This window comes from Lissotriton helveticus, chromosome 6 (genome assembly GCF_964261635.1).
Source record: "Lissotriton helveticus chromosome 6, aLisHel1.1, whole genome shotgun sequence".
Taxonomy (NCBI): domain Eukaryota; kingdom Metazoa; phylum Chordata; class Amphibia; order Caudata; family Salamandridae; genus Lissotriton; species Lissotriton helveticus.
The window spans coordinates 1,468,226,353-1,468,248,512 of NC_136067.1; the positions used below are offsets into that span (position 1 = coordinate 1,468,226,353).

Here is a 22,160-nt window from a genome sequence, read left to right on the forward strand (position 1 = left end):
TATCCGGGAAGAATTACAATAATGGAAAACTCAGTCACTCTTAACCCTGCCTAACCAGCAAGGAGACGTTTTCAACTATGTTCTGTGTTACTGTACGGGCTGCCAATTCATGGCAACATGGGGCAGGTATAACCACCAGATGTACTCAAACATTGCCATATACATAGAATTTCTGCTTGGAGATAGAAAGGGCAGAAACAAAAAAGACTCTGCAGGGCAGCGAAACGTCCTCATCAGAAAACATAGTTTGTACTATAGCTATAGCTTCAATAGAATTCTCACAACTGGCAGGGTCAGTCGTCCTAAGAAGCTAAGGTTGGTTCAAGGCCACAGCATTTAGAACCTGCGTTGCAAAAATATCTAATATTTTTACCTTACCATGGCAACACTCTGTTTGTCAAGCACGTAGACGACGCCTTGCAAGCAGTCATGGCTGGCTCTCACACTGCAAGATCTTTTGGGCACATTACAATTTTGAAAGAAAAACCCTTTAGAGGGACATGCAAAAAAAACACTTATCTGTATTAAGGAGGATACCAGGGATATCAGACTTATCAACTCTCTCAGTAGCCCTTAGGCTAGCCTACCTATAGTGAAAACATTCTGGTGCTGCTTACGTCATCCTGTGGGAGAAACAATACCAAAATGTAGTAACCTATGGTGGAAAACTGCATTGAACCATTAATTCCTGGATCTCATCACATATGGTCAGACATTGGTGTTCACCCAGATGCCTCCCACCTCATCTCCATCTGCTACAATAGGGAGTGCTAGTCATGATAAACAAAGGCTCCATAGAGAAAGGCCCCCATTCTCAGCTAGGCTTCTATTCTCAGTTTTTCCTCATAGACACAGAAAGAGAGGAGTTGCGACCCATCATAGACTTCCAGAAATTAAACAAGCATTTCTGGGAATCAATCCTTTTATGTGGTCACCCTCGCTGACACCATGTGACGGCTCTGAATTTACAGGATTCATACTTCTTCATTCCCACCCATGCATCAAAGTTCTCCCATTAGGCTTTAAATCTGTTTCATGCATTTTTACCTACTGCCTAGCCCTTGGGGCAGCTTTTTTTCAGGAAAGACGGTCATAAGGCATTCCCCTACCTTGACAACTGGGTGATAAAAGAACCAGCAGCAGGCATTTCAAGCGTCCAAGGCCACAGAGGCTTGCCTAAAGTTGTTTCACCAACTAGGTGAATTAATGCAAATTATCAACTCCTCCAAGAATATACTGTTACTGGGCCGCAACAATAGATACTGTCCAAGACAAAGACTTTGTATCCCAAGACAAACAACAAAGGTTCTAGGAACTTGCTCACAAACTAAAAAAAAAAAATTTAAACAAAATTGTTCGCTCGTTCAGTTAGCTTCAAGGCATCATGGGTCAGCAATCAATATGATCCCTTTTGCACTCCTGAAAATGAGAGCCTTACAGAAACGGCTACTAAAAAAATAGATTCAAACAAAAGAATTGTTCAGAGGCCTGGTGTATTTCACACAGGTATAAGGGAAGCTCTAGTCTGGTGGTCCCAGACCTCCCACCTGTCAGAGTACCTCACGTACTTACTCAAATACGTCACTTAGTAGTGACTATGGATGCCTCCCTGGAGAGCTGGGGTGGTCATCGACAGAACCTGCAGTTTTAAGGAAAGTGGTCTCCATTCCCGAAAAGCATACATATCCATCACCTGAAGCTCCGAGCCATCTAGCTTAGTCTCCAAGCTTCCCTACCAATGATAGCAGGGTCTTCTGTGTTAGCTTGCATGGACAGTATCACCAGCAGCATGCAATACACGAACAAACAAAGTGGCACAAGATCACTGGCGCTTTCCAAGGAAGATAAGGAAATCTGGACCCAATTAACAACGCACAGAACAACTCTTCCGGCCAAACATGTACACGGGACTAGCAATCTCTTAGCTGAACTACTAAGCAGAATTGGAAACAGCCTCCAATAATGGGAGTTTGATCTGTCACCGCTAAATATGATCTTCTCGTTCTGGGGCAAACCAGCTCTAGATTTCTTTGCAAAAGACGAAAACCCAAATGGCAGTTTCATTCAAGTTGGCATCCACACCCAGGATCGTGGAGGAATGCTTTTCGACAGATGGTCTGGGATCTATGCCCACCTTTTTACCAGATACCTTTAATACCAAAGTTTCTCAGCAACAGGAAAGGGGAGCACTGTCGTCTCAGCCTGAAAGCCCCCAGGTGACCCACACAGCATTGTTTCACAGAGCTTCTCCTGATATCGAATACAACTACATTCACCTGCCAACATTCCATAAACATTTGATGATGAACTAAGGCCAGTTCCTTCATCCTGACCCGACCTCTTCTTATGCGCACAGCTCCTAAATTTCATTAATTGAAAGATCTTAGTATACCTCAGGGCTGCAGTTGTATTCTCTCCAAGGCAAGGCGAAAGCCACAATAAAGAAATGTAAACCAAAATGGGAACATTTCTGCCTATGTCACCAGTAAAACCTGCATCCTCTACTAGCATATATTGGCATATAACTACCCTATCTCCTCTCGCTATCCCAGTCACGGTTGGTACATGGTTCTGTTAGGGGGCGGCTTGCAGTAATAGCAAGATCTAGATGCTCCTCACATTTTCTGTTTCTGCACTAGCATCCTATATTTGCACTAATACTGTAAGATACACAAATACAGTAACTGCTTGCTATTCTGAATCAAGCATGTGAATCTATGAAAGATCCAATACTGGAGAAAAAAATAGGTTACTTACTTGCAACTGCAGTTCTCCACTATTGGTATATTTCATAGATTTACATGCGACCCACCCTCCTCCCTGGATAGCCTACACTTATAGCTCGGGATTCTTTATTCCCACTTGTGCTTGAAAATCTGAGGGGCTCAGCCTCCGGTGAGTCGTCTGAAGTAGCAAAAATAATCGATCGAGAGGTTCCATGCCTGCCGCCGCACTGCCTCCTGAACCTGTTTCCCCACACATCTAAATCGAGGGTCACTGACAAATTTCAGGATTTGACCTACATTCTGGCCATGCGCGAAATCACCAGCCGATAGAAAGCACTGGGGCGCCCTGTCTTCCAAGATGAAAACAGGAGACCTGGGTGAGCTGTGTGAGTAGGATCCTGCATAGAAATGCACAAAGCGGGATAGGCAAAGCCGAAAGGGCCACAGCCTGGTAAGCCCTGGTGGAGAGCATGTGACAAGCTGAAGTGGAATCATGCGAAACGACCCCTGTGGCACAATCCCGACAGGAGCCCAATACAACAAAACCTGAAACAGGACTTAGTGCAGATGCCACCAAAAACAAGTCGGTAGGACTTCGAGGGGATCAATAGTGACGGTTAGCAACAGGAGGGACGGGAATTAACACTCTAATAGAAAAGTGGCACCGCACACACTTACAACATAACCTTAATAGTGACCTGCAGTTGGGACATGGGAGGGGGGAGTGTTTGGGGGGTATTCATGGAGCAGATAAATGTTATACTGATGGGATGTAAGTCAATCTGAACACGTACATGTTAACCACTGGACAACAGCCTAGAGAAATGGCATTTGTGAGATTGTACACTTAACATAAAAAAGGTAATAAAATCTAGTTATAAAAAAAATACAGGTAAGCAACTTAGTTTAGTCTCCCAGGGGGATGAAGGTGCTGGCGGTGATGATGAGGGGTGCGATGAAGTCCGTGGTGTCACTGGCAAAATGAGTGCAGTACAAGGGTTCTGTCCAGGCAGAAGTTGGTTGTGGTGCATATATTGAACATGAAGTGTTCCTTGTAGGTGGTGCAGCTGATGGTATCTTTCAATATGATGGCGACTCCACTCCGGTCTTGTCTTGTATAGGCTTTCTTGACTGGCGATCTTGTAGCCGGTGGGGATGGCTATAGCAATGTCCGGTGCAGCGGTTTGGTTTAGTCATTTTTCCATTTGGAAGAGCAGGTCCAGAGTGGTTGTGCACTAGGTCCCATGTGGTTTGTCTGTTGAGTGAGCGTGTGTTGTGGAGCATACTTACAAGTCTGGCATGTTGTGTGGGTGGTGTTTGGTCTGTGCGAGGGTGAGCTGGTGGCTGGTTTGTGTGAGTGTGTGCAAGTGTGGTTTTGGAATCTGTTGGTGCAGGACTGGTGGATGTGAGAGAGTCCATAAGAACTTGCAGGAGGCGCATGTGAATGCTCCATCTGTGTTGCGTTTTTGTGGTGAAGTACGGCAATCAGTGGCTATGGTTGAGAGCATGAAGGAGCACAACAGGGTAGCAGTGGGTAAGAGGAGAGGGCATGTTCTAGGTGTGGGCAGGCACAGATGGGCTTTCCTCTGGCGTGTGCCGCTGCAGCCGTTAATAAGTAGGTCCTGGGAGGGAGGAGGAGTGCAAAGTGCCATGGGTTGGAAACAAGTGATTTCACTTATTGTGCAGATGTATGATGCACTGTCCAGTGTTGTCACTACCTGCATGGATGCGTGGTGGGAAATGAAGATCCCTTGCTTGGCTTCTCCTTTTAAAAACTTCCTGTTTGAATGGATCATGGGGAATCCAACGATGTTACTTCCTGTGTAGATGTGTGACGGCTCAATTTCACTGTCTTAGGGAAAGGTGGGGTGATCACCCCCAGGAAAGGAAAGTATAAAAAACAAATGGGACCCTGAGGAGGTCGCCCCCCTCCCCCTATATATACCGGATACCGAGTGGGGATTCCTGCTAGGCAGGACTCTTTTAGAGAAAGGCAACACTTGTTATTAGAGAATCTTCCCTATTCAGCAATACCTCTCCCATTATGGTGGACCCCGGGAGAAGAAATGGCCCTCTGTGTGCAGAGTAACTCACTTGCCGCTCTCCATGTACCATCCCTTAGTCTTGCGACGTCATCACGGCACACTGATCTAACTCATCTGAGTAGGAGGGGGCAGGGCTTGGCCTACCTAATAATTTAAAAGGGGGAAGTCTCCTGTGCGTCCCTTATGCTCTTACCCCTTGTAGACACATTTCTCAAGGGTTGCACTGGGGACATAGTGCTGCAGGTGGAAATGTATTAACAGGGTTAAGGTAAAGTCTGAATTCCTTCTGTCCCTGACACTAACTTTAACACTATCATGTGGGTATTTATGTATTACCTTTTATAAATTTTAATTATATATTTTTTTTAATAGGGGATTTTTTCATTTAAATGTAAGGTTAGCCTAATCTCACCCTAACCTCTGTTTATTAAGTTTGTATTTTTGTGTAAAGATGTTTGTTATGAACATGTGTGTTACTTTTACACTTATGCTAATTTTATCTCTGAGACGTATTTTTAAATAAGTATTTACATTATTGTATATATAATTTAATCAAATGGCTATCTTAGTACAATGGGGAATCCTTCCCCCTCGACCTCCTGATTTACTTAATAATTTTAATAATAAGGGAACACTTGGATTTTAATATTTCAGTAACGCGATACATTATTATTTTCTTTCATTTCAGGACATTCTTTTCTTAGGCATGGGGACTAGGTTTGAAGGTTTTATTAAATTAGCACAGTTAATTAAAACCATTGCTATAGAGTGTCATCATAGCGCAGTTACCACGTTAAAAGCAAAAACTAAAAAAAAATCAAGGTTTAAGTTCATATACATATAACTAAACAGACAATCTTGCAGTTACCATTATAATCACATAATAGGATTCCAAAGCCAAGAATAAAATAGATTAGTACAGGAATACTAGGACAGGGGGCGAAAAAAGTCTGTGATAAGTTTTTGTGGGGGAGGAACTGGAAGAGCAGGGGCCAAAGAGGGTAAAAAGAGATTGTCCAGGAGTCTCACATATTTCCCAGTCCTCACAAGCACTTGAGTGTCTAAGGAAGTAAAGCAAAGGGCCGATGCCTCCCAACATGTTCTGATGCCACATTCTAAATATAAGGGTTTTAAAAGAAGTCTTCTGGGAGCGTAAAGGACGGGACAACAGCACAGAACATGCAACCATGATTCGGACCTGTAGTTGCACAATCTGCAGGCCCCCTCCTCACTTGTTGGAGCCCATCGATTGAAGGCAGTGGAGCGCAGACCTAAGAGACGCATGAACATTATGTTCTTCCAGGCCACTGCATTCAGATTTTCCCGGAGGTAAGATTGAGGTACCCCAGGGAGGTATGAGATATTCAAAGGAAGCAGGATAGTTGATGTTTTTAGAACCTGGGTGTCCATCCGGTTGGAAATGTGTCTGACCTGCTTATTGATAACCTTTTTCCAGACTGTGTATGCAATAGCGTCTGCGGTTAGTAATGAGTTATCGATGTCCAGCCTTCTTATGGCCTTTATGATTTGACGATTCTAGGGATTCCCGGGGCTGGCAAGAGTTTCTTTTAACCGGGCTTTTAGGGTGTTGTCTGCGGCTTTTAGTGTCCTTATAAAGTATTTCAGGGTATCAGCCTCACAGAAAATAGATTGTCTTTGAAGGCCCAGCTCCAGTCGTAGTCTTGCCCTGTGGATGAAATTCAGAAGATGGAAGATTTTTTTATAAATGAAAACTTGGGCGTGGTCGAGACTGGCCGAGCATGCACCGGGGAAGGCCTGATGCCCATAGTTTAAGGCAGGGAGAAGAGTGGCTTTAATCACCTTCAGAATGGGTTCTGCAGAAGGACTACTCAGGGACTGGTTAAGTTGGATCAAAGAGTAAGTTATTGCTCCAGCTCTCTTTGTCAAGGCGGCTAGGTGAGCTGATGGTCTAGAGGACTCGCTAAACAGACCCCCAGGTAATTGTATTTTGACGTTGTTTTGATCTTTGCGGGCCCAATGTTCCACCTTAAACTTTTCTTGTACCTACAACATCCGAATATCAAAACCTTTATCTTTTCCTGGTTGATTTTTAGAGCGTTAGCAGTATTATATTTGTGGAGCGTGCTTAAAGCTCGTTGAAGGCCAGATTTTGCCTGGTCCATTATAACAATATCGTCGGCATATTGCAAAATGTGCAGGTTCTTTTTTGCGAGGCCCAGTTTTGGCGGAAGGAGATTGCTTTTCTCCAGGAATCTTCCCAGGTCAGAGGTGTAAAGGTTGAAAAAAAGGGGGGCAAGAACGCAACATTGCTTTGGGCCGTCTGAGGATGGAATTTTTGCTGAGACTGTCGTTGGGCCAGTTCTAACTCATACCCATGTGTTCTTATGCAAGGAGATAAGGGCTCCTAGCAGATTCTCAGGGATCCCCCACTTGTCTAATTTCCTCCATAAGGTGTTGCGAGACACTTTATCAAAGGCAGCGCTGTAGTCTATAAAGCAGCAATAAGGAGGGAGATGATTTTTTTGTGCTGCTTGTTGACTCAGGATCGCTAGAGTAGTGATGTTGTCTATTGTGGAGGCCGAGGATCGAAACCCACTTTAAAAGTATGGTAGAATGTTGTTTTCTACTACCCATTTTTCTAGTGACCTGAGAAGACACCAGGCATACACCTTGGCCTCAAGGTCTAATAGGGCAATGAGTCGATAATTAGCTGTAAGAGAGGGATCTCCTTTCTTAAATATTGGGCAAAAAATCGAGCCTGTCCTTGAGTCTGGTAACCGATAGGTAGTAAACGCGTTGTTTTATACGGGCACCAAAAGCTTAGCCCACTCTTCCAGCGCACATTTGAATACCACAGATGGAAGGCCATTGGGCCCGGGAGCGCTATCGTTTTTCATGGCTTTCAAATACTTGGAGACCTCGGCAGGAGTAGTTAGCTCCTGGGTTTATATCTGCGTAGTATCGACACAATCTCTAAATTCGCCCACCACAGGGTCCAGGGTGTCACAGCAGTATGTTGAATCACATGCTGGGCCCAATCTTCTTCATGGACCGCGTTCTCTCTGTTATTATTGGAGGAACGAAGCTTGTTTATGTGGTTCCAAAACTGGGTCAGGTTTTTTCCCTTTAACAGGGCAAATATTTTTAGCCACTCATTCTGTTCTTTTTGTCTCTTAGCTTCCCATGATGATTTTTTAAAGGTTCTGCGCAGTGAGGCCATATTGTTAGCAGAGCGCACAGTGTCTTTCGATTTGTGCAGGCGCACAGCCCTCCTTAGGGCTCTTCTTTGGATGGCTAACACCGGGTCAAAAGTCTGCTTCGGGCGAGGCCTGTGGGGTTCTGTGGTGAGCTTCAGGGCATGTTAGGAGGTCTCGTAATTTGACAATGGCGTTGTCCCACCAGTGATGGAAGTCTGTGGGGGCATTGTGCGTGAAATTTGGAGTTGTGCCCATGAGCCAGGGGCCCACCTTATCAGAACCCGAGGCGTCCCATTTAATTTGTCTGACTAGAGTATGGAGTTCGACCTGCATTGAATGCCCTACTTCAGTTATTTCGGCAGCGGCAGGCACTTGCAGGTCCATTGTTACAGTCAAAGGGTTATGGTCGCTCTCGGTGCGAAAGGGGATTTCCATCATGATTAATTTTTTCGCCAGAGATGGTGATAAAAAAATGTAGTCAATGGTCGAAAGATTCTTAAATGTTGGCGACAGATGGGCACCAGGATTCTGTTCCAATGTGATTTGCTTTGCAGAACGTAAGTTGTAAGTGGTTAAAAATGTGGTCAGGACTTCTTGCTCTTTAGTTTTAATGACTGAATGAGCGTTGGTAGCCAGGTCTCTGATGTTGAAATCCCTTAGTAACAGTACTTCTGCAGAGGCGAATTCCAATAAAAGTTCTTCCAGATGGTTGGCCAATAAGACTGTTGCCGTTGATTTTGATGTTTTAGCTATGTTGTGGTAACAGTTAATTAAGAGCAAGGGAAAGGCCTTGCTTGAGGTTGATATAGTTTGCCCTGCCGTTAAGTTCCGGTAGATGGGAGTAGCTGCGATCTTGCACCTATGTTTGATGAAAATGGAGAGGCCCCCAGATGGTCTCCCATAGGAATTGGGCTGGGAGGCTGATTGAAAGAGTTCATAATAGCCGTGGAGAGCCGATGGAGATAGAGACCAAGTCTCTTGAAAACAAATGATGTCACTTTTATTTAGAAATTCCACTGCTGATTTGGATGAGAAGATTGACTTTAACCCAGCCGCATTCCAAGAAAAAATGGTCAGTTTGGAGTCTGACCATTTAGCTTCCCAGTTAGGAAGAGTGCTGCTGGAAGCATGCGGTTGAAGGCTCTCGATGGGAGTACCCATAGCGGCTGTGAGTAGTGTGGGAGACAGGGCGACTGGATTTACAGCTCACCAGACGTTGATTGTTATTACATGAGATGTTTGAGGTTGTCCGCTTACGAAGCATCTGGAAGCCAGACATGGGTTGCACCCAGAGTCCCCTTCAGTACGCTGATGTACGGCCGCACTGGGTCATCCTGAAGAAGAACGTGGGGATATTTTTATTGTAGAGGAACCCACAGTTCTATGCCCCAGTCTTCAAAGAGGCTGGCTTCCCCAAAGATTGCATCCCTTAGGGATTTTCAAGACCACATTGTAACAGTTGCTTCCGAACCCCCTTTGCCTGGTATTGAAGCAAACTTGACCGATGTAAGAGCTGAAGAAGTGACCCCAGAAAGCTCCGGAACATGGTTGAATAAGCGGATGAGGTTGTTTCTATTGAGCATGTCGTGCGGGCCCTTGTGTACAAAGTTAGGAAAAAAAACAAGTTCTGCATCTTTTTCCGGGCTTTGGTATTTCTGTCCCCCAGGTATTTAAAGTAGAGGTGCGGGGGGCCTTGAGATGTTGGGGTCGAACTTCAGATGGATGATTGTTCTCCACCAGTTGGGTTTGCCGTCCCGAGACATGTATCAATTGGGACTGAGAAGGCCTCTGCATTTGTATATGGTGATCCCGAAGAGTTTTGGTTGGGTCACCTGACGAGTGACACAGAGAAGGGCCCGTCAGTACACCTTCTGTTGTAATTTGGAGGTCTACGTTGGTTTGTTTTGCATTTTTCGAGCATTTTTATGGGCTGTTCCATATGTTTGTGACGTCCCTTAGGGGCTGGGCTATGTTTTGACTGCCCAGACTTTGATCTTGAGAGGATGTCCCCTTGGTTTTTGTTGACATTATCCAGTATAGGGGTATCTTTCATAGATTCACATGCTTAGAATCATCCCAGCCGACGAGGTGGGAGTCTTGCGGTACAATAAAATATATACATCATATTAATAATAACATTACGCCATAGGCTACAGTAGATAGCAAAGTCACTACACTACCCTATCTTAGTCCTTTTGCAAAAAGAACCAAACTTGGAAACCAGCCAATCGGCCCCTCCTAGAACCTTCCCCACAGAGAGGCAAACCCTCAGATTTTCTACAGCACCTTGTGTGTTAGGGAGTCTCCCTGAGCTCTGCTCAGTTTTTTTCCTCAAGCTTTACTTCTTTGAAGAAATGTCTTATTCCAAAAAGAGTTTGTTTTTGGCCTGTTCTTCTTGTGGGAAGAAGAGGCTGCACTTTGAAGACCCTCATAAAGAGTGTCTTTATTGCCTCTACCCAGCACACTAGGCCAAGGACTGCAGGATCTGTAGAACCTTTCCTGCCAAGACCTTAAAGGATAGAGAAGGACGCCTGCTGGTTTGGTTGGAGAAGTTGAAGGCATCATCTGGAGTGGTTTCTGAAGGTGAAGGCAGTATTAGTCCTCAGGTGTCCACCCCCATTTCCAAGAAGAGGGATAGATCTGGAGATCCTCCTGAAAAGCTCCGTAAGACCTTGAAAACCTCCTCTTCTGAGGTGGGTCACTCTGCCTGAAAAAAAGAGAAATTCTCTTCTGAGGTGAAATCCAGAGATAAGGTTAAGGTTTCTCAGAAAACTACCTCAAAATCTCTTCAGGATCCTCCGTCGATGAGTAAAACGTCGTCGTCGTCGACGAGAAAATCACCACAGAAGGTGAGTGGATCTTCAGCGTCTAAGAAAAGTATACCGTCGACGAGATCCCCGTCGACTGCATCGGCGACGAGTGTCCCTGTGCCGTTGACGACCCACATCATGTCGACGCCGGCTTCGTCGTCGAAGTTACCGTCGACGATCTCACAATTTAGAGCTCAAAACATGCATAAATTTTAAAGGCGTAGGTTTTTTACGCTTCAGAGTGGCAAAAATATATGTCGATGTTGATTCATATTCTGCTGAAATGGCTGTAATAGACTGCATCGCCGACGTTGTAATCATAGTCGTCGTCGACGATGTGGTTGTTGACGTCATGGTTGAAGTTGTCGTCGACGGTGGACTCGGAGATGGAGGCAAGGAAAATTCTCACGGAGGGTGAGAGGGCCGCTTCCGAAATCATAGATATCTCTATGGATATTTCGTCTCTTGGATTCCGACAACTAGCAGGACCGGCTATACTTCGAAGACAGGGCTGGTTAAAGCCATGAATTTTCGCCCAGAGATCATGACGAAAATCCTGGACATGCCTTTTGATGGCGATCTCTTGTTCGGCAAGCATATTGACGATGCACTACAGGATATAAAAAAGGACACCGATACCGGAAGATCATTGGGTTCACTGTAATATCGGAATACGCCCTTTCGAGGAGCAAGAGGCAGAGGTTCCTATTCCTTTCGGGGAGGATACCAGAAATACCAGCAAGGGAACCAGGGTTGATATGGATACTCCTACCAGCAACAACAACAAGCCTACAGAAACCCTCCAACGGCCGCCTATAGGCAACAAGGCAAGAAGCGTCAACCCCAGGGCAGAGACTCTGCCCGAAAACAGTGACATTCCTATTGCACCTGCACCAGACATGCCTCAAACATACAAAATTCCTATTATTTCCCAACATTTCAGAAATTGGATGAAAATAACCAAAGACAAGTGGCCATTAGATGTCATAAAATTTGGACACACCTTGGAGTTCACCAAATGTCCCCCTCCTCATCCACCTCCAAAGAAAATCCACCACATCTTTCTCTACTCAGGAAGGAAGTAAAATCTATGTTGTCAAAAGGGGCGATAGAAAGAGTTCCTCACTCTCAAACAGGAAAGGGATTCTACTCTCGCTTTTTCCTGATAAAGAAAAAGTCTGGGGATTGGAGGCCGATCTTAGACTTACGAATGCTTAGCAAATACCTACAAAAGAAATCCTTTCGCATGGTGACACTTCAGGAAATTCTTCAGCTTCTGGACCATGCGGATTTCATGACAACCTTGGATCTCCAGGATGCATATTTTCATATCCCTATTCACCCCAAACATCGAAAATTTCTGAGATTCACTGTGGCAGGTGCACATTTCCAATTCAAAGTCCTTATATTTGGCTTGCGCTCCGCTCCAAGAGTCTTTACTAAATTTCTAGCTCCGGTAGCGGCTCATCTCAGGCTGCAAGGCATCCAACTATTCCCATATCTTGACGACTGGCTGATAAAGGCTCCATCCTTTCGCCAGGCTTCTCTTGCAACAAGACAAGGCATTCTTGTCCACAGACAGAATATCTCGCCTTCTCTCTCTGGCATCGGACCTCCTAAAAAGAAAGTCCGCTTCAGTGAGAATGATCAAATCTTTTCTGGGAATTTTGTCGTCAGCAATTCCGTTAGTGCCTCACGCTCGGCTAAAGATGAGGCCAATTCAAGAGGAGCTGGACAATCAGTGGCTCCAGATCTCAGGTTCTTTCGACGACATAGTTCAAGTAACTCCAGTTATGAAAGAAAAGGGATCACTTTTCAGCCTGCAGTTGCAGATTATATCATCACCACAGATGCTTCCCTGGAAGGTTGGGGTGCGAGTCTTCAAGATCTAAGCGTAAGAGGGAAGTGGCCCTCAGCAATGGCGAAAATGCACATCAACTTTCTGGAGCTTCGAGCAATTTCACTGGCCCTGCAGTCGTTTCTACCTCGTCTCCGAGGATCTACAGTTCTCATCAGAACCGACAACACCACTTGCATGCAGTACCTAAACAAGCAGGGTGGTACAAGGTCTCACATTCTGTCCCAGGAAGCTCAAGACATCTGAAAGTGGCTTCTCCGGCACAATATCACGATCAAAGTGGAACATCTTCCAGGGGTCCAAAATGCCTGGGCAGATTCCCTCAGCAGGGCAAAGAAATCGTGTCACAAATGGGAGCTGGATCAAACAATACTGGACAATGTCTTTCAAAAGTGGGGCAAGCCAAATCTGGATCTCTTTGTCACCAAACACAATCGGAAGTACCTTTTCTTCGCAAGTTGGGAACCGGAGAAGGGTTCCTGGGGGAACGCTTTTATGATGAGATGGACGGGAATTTTTGCCTATGCATTCCCTCCTGTTCCTCTGATCCAGAGGCTTCTACACAAGATGAAGAAGGAACTATGCTGCATGATTCTGATTGCACCGAAGTGGCCACGCCAGCACTAGTTCACAGAGCTTTTCCTTCTCTCCAAGTGCAGGCCATTCCGCCTTCCGATACTGCCGGATCTCCTAACAATGAGCAAAGGACAGATTCTGCATCCTTGCCCAGCTTAACTGCAACTCCATGCTTGGTTCCTGGACTCACAGATTTTAGGGATGTAGACTTACCTCAAGAATGCAGGGACATTCTGAATAAAGCAAGAGCCCCTTCTACATTGCGGACCTATGCCTTAAAATGGAAGAGATTTTGTTGCTGGTGTTATAACAACAGCTTGCATCCGCTGGAATGTCCTCCCGATAAGGTTCTGCCTTATCTGTTGTCGCTTTCAAAGTCTGGTCTAACGTTTGCATCGGTTAAGCTGCATTTAGCCGCTATTTCTACATACAGAAGATCTGGGATGGCATCACTTTGTTCCAATCGTCTCATTAAGCAGTTCCTGAAAGGACTTTTCAGAACTTTCCCACCAATTAGAGCTCCTCCTCCAGAATGGAGACTAAATCTGGTTCTACAGCAACTGATGAAACATCCTTTTCAACCCATTCATAAAGCGGCTATCAAGTATCTCTCATGGAAGACTGCTCTTCTGTTGGCACTCACCTCTTCCCGACGAGTGAGTGAAATACAGGCGTTTACTATAAGGCAACCATATTTGAAATTTGCTAATGATTATGTCCTCCTGCGGACGAATCCCACATTTATAATCAAGGTTCCTACTACCTTTCATCTCAATGAGCTGGTAATATTGCGAACATTCTTTCGTAATCCAACTTCAGCAGCGGAGAAGTCATTGCATACCTTGGATGTCAAAAGATGCTTGAAATTCTACATATCTCGGACTGTGTCCATCAGAAAATCTGATCAATTATTTCTCTCGTATGGTGGACCCAAGCCACGCTCAGCTGTATCAAAAGCTAATATCTCAAAGTGGATTGCATCCGCCATTCAATTCTGCCATTGCAAGGCAGGCCATCCATTGTTAATCAAGCCTAAAGCTCATTCTATCAGGGCTATATCCTCATCTACAGCATTATTTGCTGGTGTATCTTTGGACAAGATTTGCCGAGCTGCAACCTGGAAGAGTGTGCATACTTTCACTCGGCATTATTGCCTGGATCTGGCAACAGAAGCTGAGTCAGCAGTTGGACAAGCAGTACTACGAAACCTCTTTAGATAAGGTAAGCCTTATGGCAAAAAATGTGTTTCTGATATTAAGCAAAGTCTTTATTGTATACAATCATTCTTCTGTATGTGTTTGACTTACTCTTTCTCACAAAATAGGTTTGTTTATACATACATATATATTTTGCAATGGTTTGACATGGTATCTCTTGAACTTCTTGTTATACCCACCATCCACTATACCTATAAGTGTTATTTACTGCTAGCTACTCTGATTCTAAGCATGTGAATCTATGAAAGATACCCCAATACTGGATAAGAAAACAAGTTACTTACCTGTAACTTCAGTTATCTAGTATTGGTATCTTTCATAGATTCAGATGCGACCCTCCCTCCTCCCCGGAGAGGCTTACCTTATCGTTATGGCATACTTATTGTCACTTGTGCTTCGAAAATCTGAGGGTTTGCCTCTCTGTGGGGAAGGTTCTAGGAGGGGCTGATGCCTAATTGGCTGGTTTCCAAGTTTGGTTCTTTTTGCAAAAGGACTAAGATAGGCTAGTGTAGTGACTTTGCTATCTACTGTAGCCAATGGTGTAATGTTATTATTACTATGATGTATATATTTTATTGTACCGCGAGACTCCCACCTCGTCGGCGGGGAGGATTCTAAGCATGTGAATCTATGAAAGATCCCAATACTGGATAACTGAAGTTACAGGTAAGTAACTCGTTTTCATCCATGCATCGCTTTTGTAGAGTATAGTTCAGTGATTCCGGAGGCCAGGGGCGTTCCCTTAGGCACTTCCTGTGTTAATGGACGGAGATTATCGGTGGCATCATTATTGTCCATGAGAATCATTCTAGTCTCAGGGGTTTTCATTTTAGGTTTTGAGACCTGGTTAAAAATGGGGAAGTTGGCGAGCCCCTCGCTTCAGAAGCTGGCATACTAGATGCCCCTGACCCGTCAAGCCCCGATCTCCTTTTAGCAAGACGTTGTTTTTTGGATTGGTTTTTGTTTCTTTCTCTCCCTCCTAGACAGTGGTGGTTTCGTGGGAAGATTAGATGGCAAGTAGGCGATGTTTAAATGGGCTGTGTCAGTGAGATCAGACTGCGTAATCGCTGATGGATTAGGCGTTAGACCTATGATGTTAGTGGACTCCGAGCCAGCTTTGGGATCACTTAGGCCGGTCGCCAATGACAAGCAAGGCAAGAAAGGTGAATTTTTGAGGTCTAATTCCAAGGAAGGAGAGAGAATTCTTCTCGCTAATGATGGGGCATCCAGTGTTGTAATACACCAGGACTCTTCAGAGGAAAAAACAGTTTGAGTCTCTTGAGTGGATTTCTGATTCCCGTTTCTATTGCTGTTGAGCTTCACGCTGTCCAAAAGCGCGCCCAGAATTTCTGGAAAGGATGAGAGTTTGTTAATTAGTGGACAGCAGGAACAAGAGTTTGAAATATCGGGAGGCCCTACAGATCTTTCAAGAGAGCTTAGCCAGGTCAGACAGTGCTGAAGCCAAAGTTTGAATTAAGTCAATCTGTAGTTCCATTTTCTGAGATTGCCATAGCAGAGCTGTTGCAATTGAGTCTTGCTTTACGTGAAGGGACTTCAACGAGACCGAGAAAGGACTTATAGGTCCCGAGGGGGACGCTGGTGGGTCCTTGGCTTCTTGCACAGTGCTGAAGGAGTTGTAGTGAGGCCTGAAGCCCGGTGTGTGGGTCAGGGAATCCTCGATTCGGGCTTCTAGGGAAGCCAAAAATCGATCGGATACGTTTTTAGGTGACGGGGGACTTTCATACTTTAGGCTCTTCCTTAAAGATGAGGAGTTGCTGGGCTCAATTTGAAGTGCACCCGGGCTGCATCGTGGTGCGGGCTTCCATAATGAATAAGCTGCTGCCGGGTCTCTGCAGCTTTCTTGAAGATTTAAAGGGGCGGGTAAGTTGCTGCCATGGACTTGGGCTTGAACTTGTAGTTTAGCTACAGTAGTTGTTACAATAGATTTTGTAAAGTCTAAGCCAGGGTCTGATGCAGAAAGGTTTCCAGCGCCGGTGGGATGAACTCTTAATGGGTCAATAAGAGTGTCCTGGATCGTGATGACATCCTCCTGGAAAAGCCGGTGCGGCTGATGATTCTCATGTGAAACGTGAGCCTCAGGTGAGCATAAGTGAGGACTCTCAGAAAGTGATCTTTTGATATGACCAGGGCTGTGGGAAGAGAGCTGGTTGTGGTCCTGGGTTTCCGCATCGCACTGCTATGTCGGAGTAGGGGCAGAGCCGGTTTGAGGAGCAGGTTTACTGAAAAACTCACTAATCCGTGCTTGTGACAGTTGGCCACCTGGGTATGACCCTTTATCTTTGGGGTGACAGCGACTGTTGTAGAGCGCCCCCGGGGGAGACGTGGTACCCTTTCTGCGTGGCGTGGGAGTTTCCTAAGTGGCATAGTGACTTGCCCCTCCATGAAGCTCCCGCGGGGGATTGCTTACAAATTAGCGAGGTGGAGCTTGCGCTCTCTCTGTCAGCAACCCCTCTGCGCACTTTCCAGTGATTGCTTACGCCAGTGAGGGTGGGAAACTAGCTGTAGGTTGTAAGCAGCCCGTCTGTATAACGTGGTAGTGGTAGTGGAAGGGGCTTGACGCCACCGGAGGCGCTAGGGTCGATTATGCCGTTTTGCGAGGCTATCCTCTCTCCTCTTCGCCTCTTTGCTGATAGGTGAGCAGAGCTAGGTGAACTAGGCCACTCCTCACTCCTTGCTAGCCAGCAGTCTTCACATGGATGGGTTCAAAGGCAATGGAAGATACCCTTTTTCCCCTCGTTGCCACCCAACTTGTGCGTCTCTCGTGTGCTAAAGGCGGTGTGGAAGCGGTTATTCCCCTCTGATGGTGTCCGGTCCAGTCCAGTCCGGGTCTGCCAGGGGTCGTCCGTAGGAGCGGGGTTTTAATCCCTGCTCTGCACCACTCTACACCGCTCAACCTACACGCTGCGTGGGCGTGAGGGAGGAAGAGTAGATGGTGAGCGCGCCTGAGGGACTGAGAGCGGGGGAGCAGGAAGGACTGCCGCTCCCGCACTGATCTGCGCGGCTTGACCCTGCTCAGCCCTCCTCAGCTCGACCCCAGCAAACCCAGCAGCCCTACTGTGGTGGAGAGAGAAACTACAGGGACCACAATCCACCACAAGCAGAACCCATAACAGCCTGGAAAAGTCTATTGGGCTAGCTGACAAGAGTACACTTTAATATTCCCCGATGCAGCACTTCCTTCAGCATGTGTGGCCAGAAGATGCCTTGAAGACCAGATTGTCGCAGGTGAATACCCACTTTCAGGTACGCGCTGTTCAGTGCCTCTGAGCTCACTTTCGCATGTCTGCCCGGTTAACAGCTGAACATGAACAGCGGGAACGGACACTCCGGCATTCTGGGCGGCAGGCAGGCACTATGAGCGGCCCCAACCACGGGGCAGAACAACCAGCAACAGGCAACAGGCAGTTAAGCCGCGGGCCGCAAACAGCAGCGGCGGCGCAGCGGCGCACTCCGGAACTCTGGGTGGCAGACAGGCAATCCGGGTGGCCCCAGCCGCGGGACGAACCGCTGAGAATAGGCAGCCAAAACCGCAAACCGCAGCGGCGGCGGGAGCAACAACGGGAGCGGGAGCACAGCAGTCTGCTTGTAGGAGTAGAGAACGTGTCAAGTAGGACTGATCATGAGGACTAATCATGTAATTTCAGACTAATTTAATTCTAGATGCAATCTGTTTGTGGCAACATTTATTAAAATGCGTTTGGTACATGCCACAAAAGTGCACTAACAGAAGGTCCTTGCATTGATGCAGAATTACACCTACCAGGCATTCCCTAGACCAGGACAGCATAATCCTAGAAAACGTGTGCGAATTCCATTTTCACATGAGCAAATATTTGCTTATGGAAACATTTGATGAGTGATTACACATTCACTGTCCATACACCCCCTGTTTCCCCACCGTCGAAAAAGTTGCACTTCTGTCTTTGTCAGGAATACCTTTCCATCCTTTTCCCAGTGTGGGAAGAGATTTGAAAGGATTTAGTGGTTACCCTTAAACAGCTTATAGGTGTGTGCTGACTCAGAGGTCATTCCAACCCCAGAACTGCCTCTTTCCGCCATTGTCCAGTACCCTATAGCGTAGATTCGGGGGAATGTAGCAACATCTTGCTAAAATCGAAACCCTGATTAAAAACAACCACCATTGAGCAGTTGTGTTCACCAATCTGCGACAAGGCTGTCAAGGCTCACAGCGGTGTCATTGGTGCACAGTATCTTCCAACCACATACCTACTTAGTATAGCACACTGTCCGTGTGATGAGTGCTTCAGCACTCCATATAGACGTAGTAAGTTATATACAAATACTTCAGTACAGTACACTATCTCACATGCAAATAATGTTGTTTCATTCTGTAGTTTTACATCCTCCGATTACATACCATCTCAAAAAGCCTACTCGCACTATATTCCTAAAACCTGCATGGAAATTGACCTTGATTGAAAACTATTGATCGTTTTACTTTCCTTTCCCTTCCATCAAAGCCTCTCCTTACCTACCAACCTATGAATGCCTCTTCTCTCTGAACATAGCCTTCACTAGGTTGCATGGTTTTCTGCATGATTTTTCATTATTGTATCTCTTCATATTGACCACAGTTAATTTCATAGAGCACATCTTCTTTTACTTTGAAACCATTCCTCTTCCCAAACAATGGCTAATTTCCCCCCAGCTTATCCATCCATCTCGCCAGTCATTTTGCACAACCTCACCCTCAACTAATGATACCATCTATTACCCATTGGTTTAATCTACCATAAATAAACTGGAGCAAATGCATAGAATGGTTTCCTTGAGAGTACAAGATTAATCCCAGTAGCTAAAAATAACTACCATCCATTGGATTAATCACTAACTTTGTTTTCTTAATTAGAGTGCCACCCACCACTAAACTCTTTAATACCTCGTCCGGAGTATTCGGAGCTATATGAATGCAAATACAATAAAATGCAATATAATATGAGTCCTGACTTAATGAGAGAGGCTGTTGCGAGAGATGACAACACTTTCATAGTTTCTCACCTCACTTATTGTCACCTAAGTGGAGATGTCGATCTTTTAACTGTATATATAGATTTATGAACCATCCCGTGAACAGAACAATATTTTATAAAATTCTACACCTCTGGTTTTAAACAATTGCTTGATATAAGATACTATACTGAATGTGTGGTTGTAAGATGTAAACAAGCAGGATTGTGTAAGGCTCATTAGGCAAACCTTCATTCAGATTCTGACGTTTTCTCTCACTGCAAGGAGCGTGCCTGGCTTTCATAGAAATCCTCTTCTGTACTAGTTGGGCAGTAGTTCTGCTATGGTGATCTAAGTCAGAGTGCAGCAAAATAATATTTGTAGAAGTGTTTAATTAGTCACATAACAATTTTTGTAACTGGTTAACTTTTGTTCTTTCAGGAGAAAATTGAAGCAGTTAATCAGGCCATATCTAATGAATATGATGTGCGAAGGAAAATGTTAATAAAACGTTTGGATGTAACTGTGCAGTCATTTGGTTGGTCTGATAAAGCTAAGGTACGTCTCATTGAAAGTGAGCTTAAAATTCTTTTTGAAAGAGAGCTATTGCCTGAAAGTAATGTGTTAAACTTGATTGCATTCAACTTTTTTTTGTGCAAAGTATAAAACTTAGAATTATGTTTTGTAAGAATGTTCAACTACATTTTGTGTAAGAGAGCCATCCTTCATTAAGACATTAAGAAAGATATTGTTTTGTTTTCAAGAGAACTCTTCCTAATAACACTTTAGTGATATCGAGGACCTTGACATTTATCTGAGGCATATTTGGTGTCAAAGCTTGAGCAGCCCCAAGGATATGTTGTGTTATTCTTTTTTTTGTAAAAATAGTTAAAGGAGCTACTTACTGTGCTTAGTTTGTACATTATATTTAGAGGGATCAGCTAGTGGACACATTAGGTAGATAAAAGTTAGGTCATCAAAACACATGTAAGCAAGTTTATGCTTGCTACCAGGTGGCCTTTCATTGTTTATTTTTTTTAGAATGTGGATGGACATGTGTGCTATCTAGGATATAGAATGTGTGCCAGACTTTCTAGGAAACATGGGACTCTTTACCACCCCAATTCTCTAGAAATTGATCTAGAGGGAACCTTTATGACATGTCTAATTATTATTTGGTCCATGACTTTTGCCACGAAGAAATACAAGTTAATCATCCCTTTATTGGATTTTTTGTAACAGAAAATTACTGGCATGATCCTCTATTACTACTGTCAACCTAGGCACAGCCACAGAACTTTTCCCTTGCTGATTTTCCTCACCCATTCCTGGTCCATCATTCATACAGGAGCCCAGCAAGCTAGAGCCAGAGTGTGAATGCCATTCACAAGGATGTCTTGTTTTGCAGCACTAATGAGGCTTTCCTGAAATCTCTTAATTGAATTTTACATTAATTCTCTACTGTGATGCCCAGGTTACTGGCAGATGTCTGTGTGGTTGGGCCGCCCTGCTGTTCTTGGAAGTTGTGCCAATGAAGTGATTAAAAGAGAATTCTTTTTTACCTGTTGTTTGTTTTACTTAAGTTCTCTTGCATCCCCGCTCTTTAGAGCTAAATAAGGTTTCTATTTACCAACTATATTTTAGCCATTTTTCAAAGTAAAAGAAATCCTCTCCCATTTAACTGCAGTTCATATACACAATCGGAAGATCACCAAATGAACACCAATATGAACTTCTAACAGCAGTGTGACTTCTAACTAACTTGTTATTAGTCTGCAAAAAATGAAAGTAAACTGTTGGTGCAATGCATCTTGTTTTCCACTAAACAGATCAACAATATAGTTCATAAGCACAATCAGGTTAAGCGGCAGGCCAAAAACTGTAAGAAGTGTCTCTGTATATACTAGACCAAAGTAAGGTACAGTGTGCACAGAGTCCACAGTCCCTAGAGGTATGGCAAAGGCTAAGTTAAGATATAACCTTACTCTCTAAAGTGGTAGCTTGGTAAAGCAGTAAGGCAGTATCAGATGACAATGTAAAGCATTTGTTGTAAACACTCAGTCAGCAAATGGTCTCACACACTCGAGAACTGAACTCTAGGCCAATTGTTTTGTATATAAAAATATATAGTTACTTTATTTTCGAACCGCAGTAGGTATCATAAATACTTTCTCAGAATGAGATGTTGCAATTGAATACTTTCAAATAGCAATCGACTTTTCAATGCAAGTTACAGTTGTTGCAATATGCAACACAATTTGAAACATAAAATAACATTGAGCTCAATGGGAGTTTTTAAGTAATGCAATAAAATTACTTTACGTATGTTTTTCTAACTCCGGGCTGGATCCTGGATTCAGCCCTGGTGCATTTCCTTTAAACAGTTGCAAAAAATCGTTCTTGTTACCCAGGTGATTTTTAAGGAATATTTGTAAGTTTGGAAAATCGACACTTAGAAGAAATTCTGGCAAAACAGGCAGTGTTCCTATGGAGGAAAATTGAGTTAACAGTAAATCACTGTTATAATTACTTTTTAGGGTCAGTGCTGGGTTAAAAGATACAGCATTGGGATCTCTTCTGATAACAGGTGAGCAATTTGGAATTCGTTGATCGGCTGATTTTTAGTGAATATTTTAAAGTTGCAAAACTCGACACTTTGAAGAAATTCTGAGTGAATGCCAGCCAATGTTACCCTATGGAGAAAATCAAATCAAGTTATCAGTCTTTGGGTAAGCACTCGGCTGGCAGAGTTAAGGTTCT

The 22,160-nt window shown here is 44.5% G+C and overlaps 1 protein-coding gene across 1 annotated transcript in view; it reads left to right on the forward strand.

The window, feature by feature from the left end:
- Positions 1 to 22,160, forward strand: part of FAM98A (family with sequence similarity 98 member A) — a 360,584-nt gene that overhangs the window by 275,111 nt on the left and 63,313 nt on the right. The window contains exon 6 of the mRNA XM_078649277.1: positions 19,842 to 19,958. Within this exon, the coding sequence (XP_078505403.1) occupies positions 19,842 to 19,958 (117 nt within the window). The remainder of the gene's footprint in view (positions 1 to 19,841; positions 19,959 to 22,160) is intronic.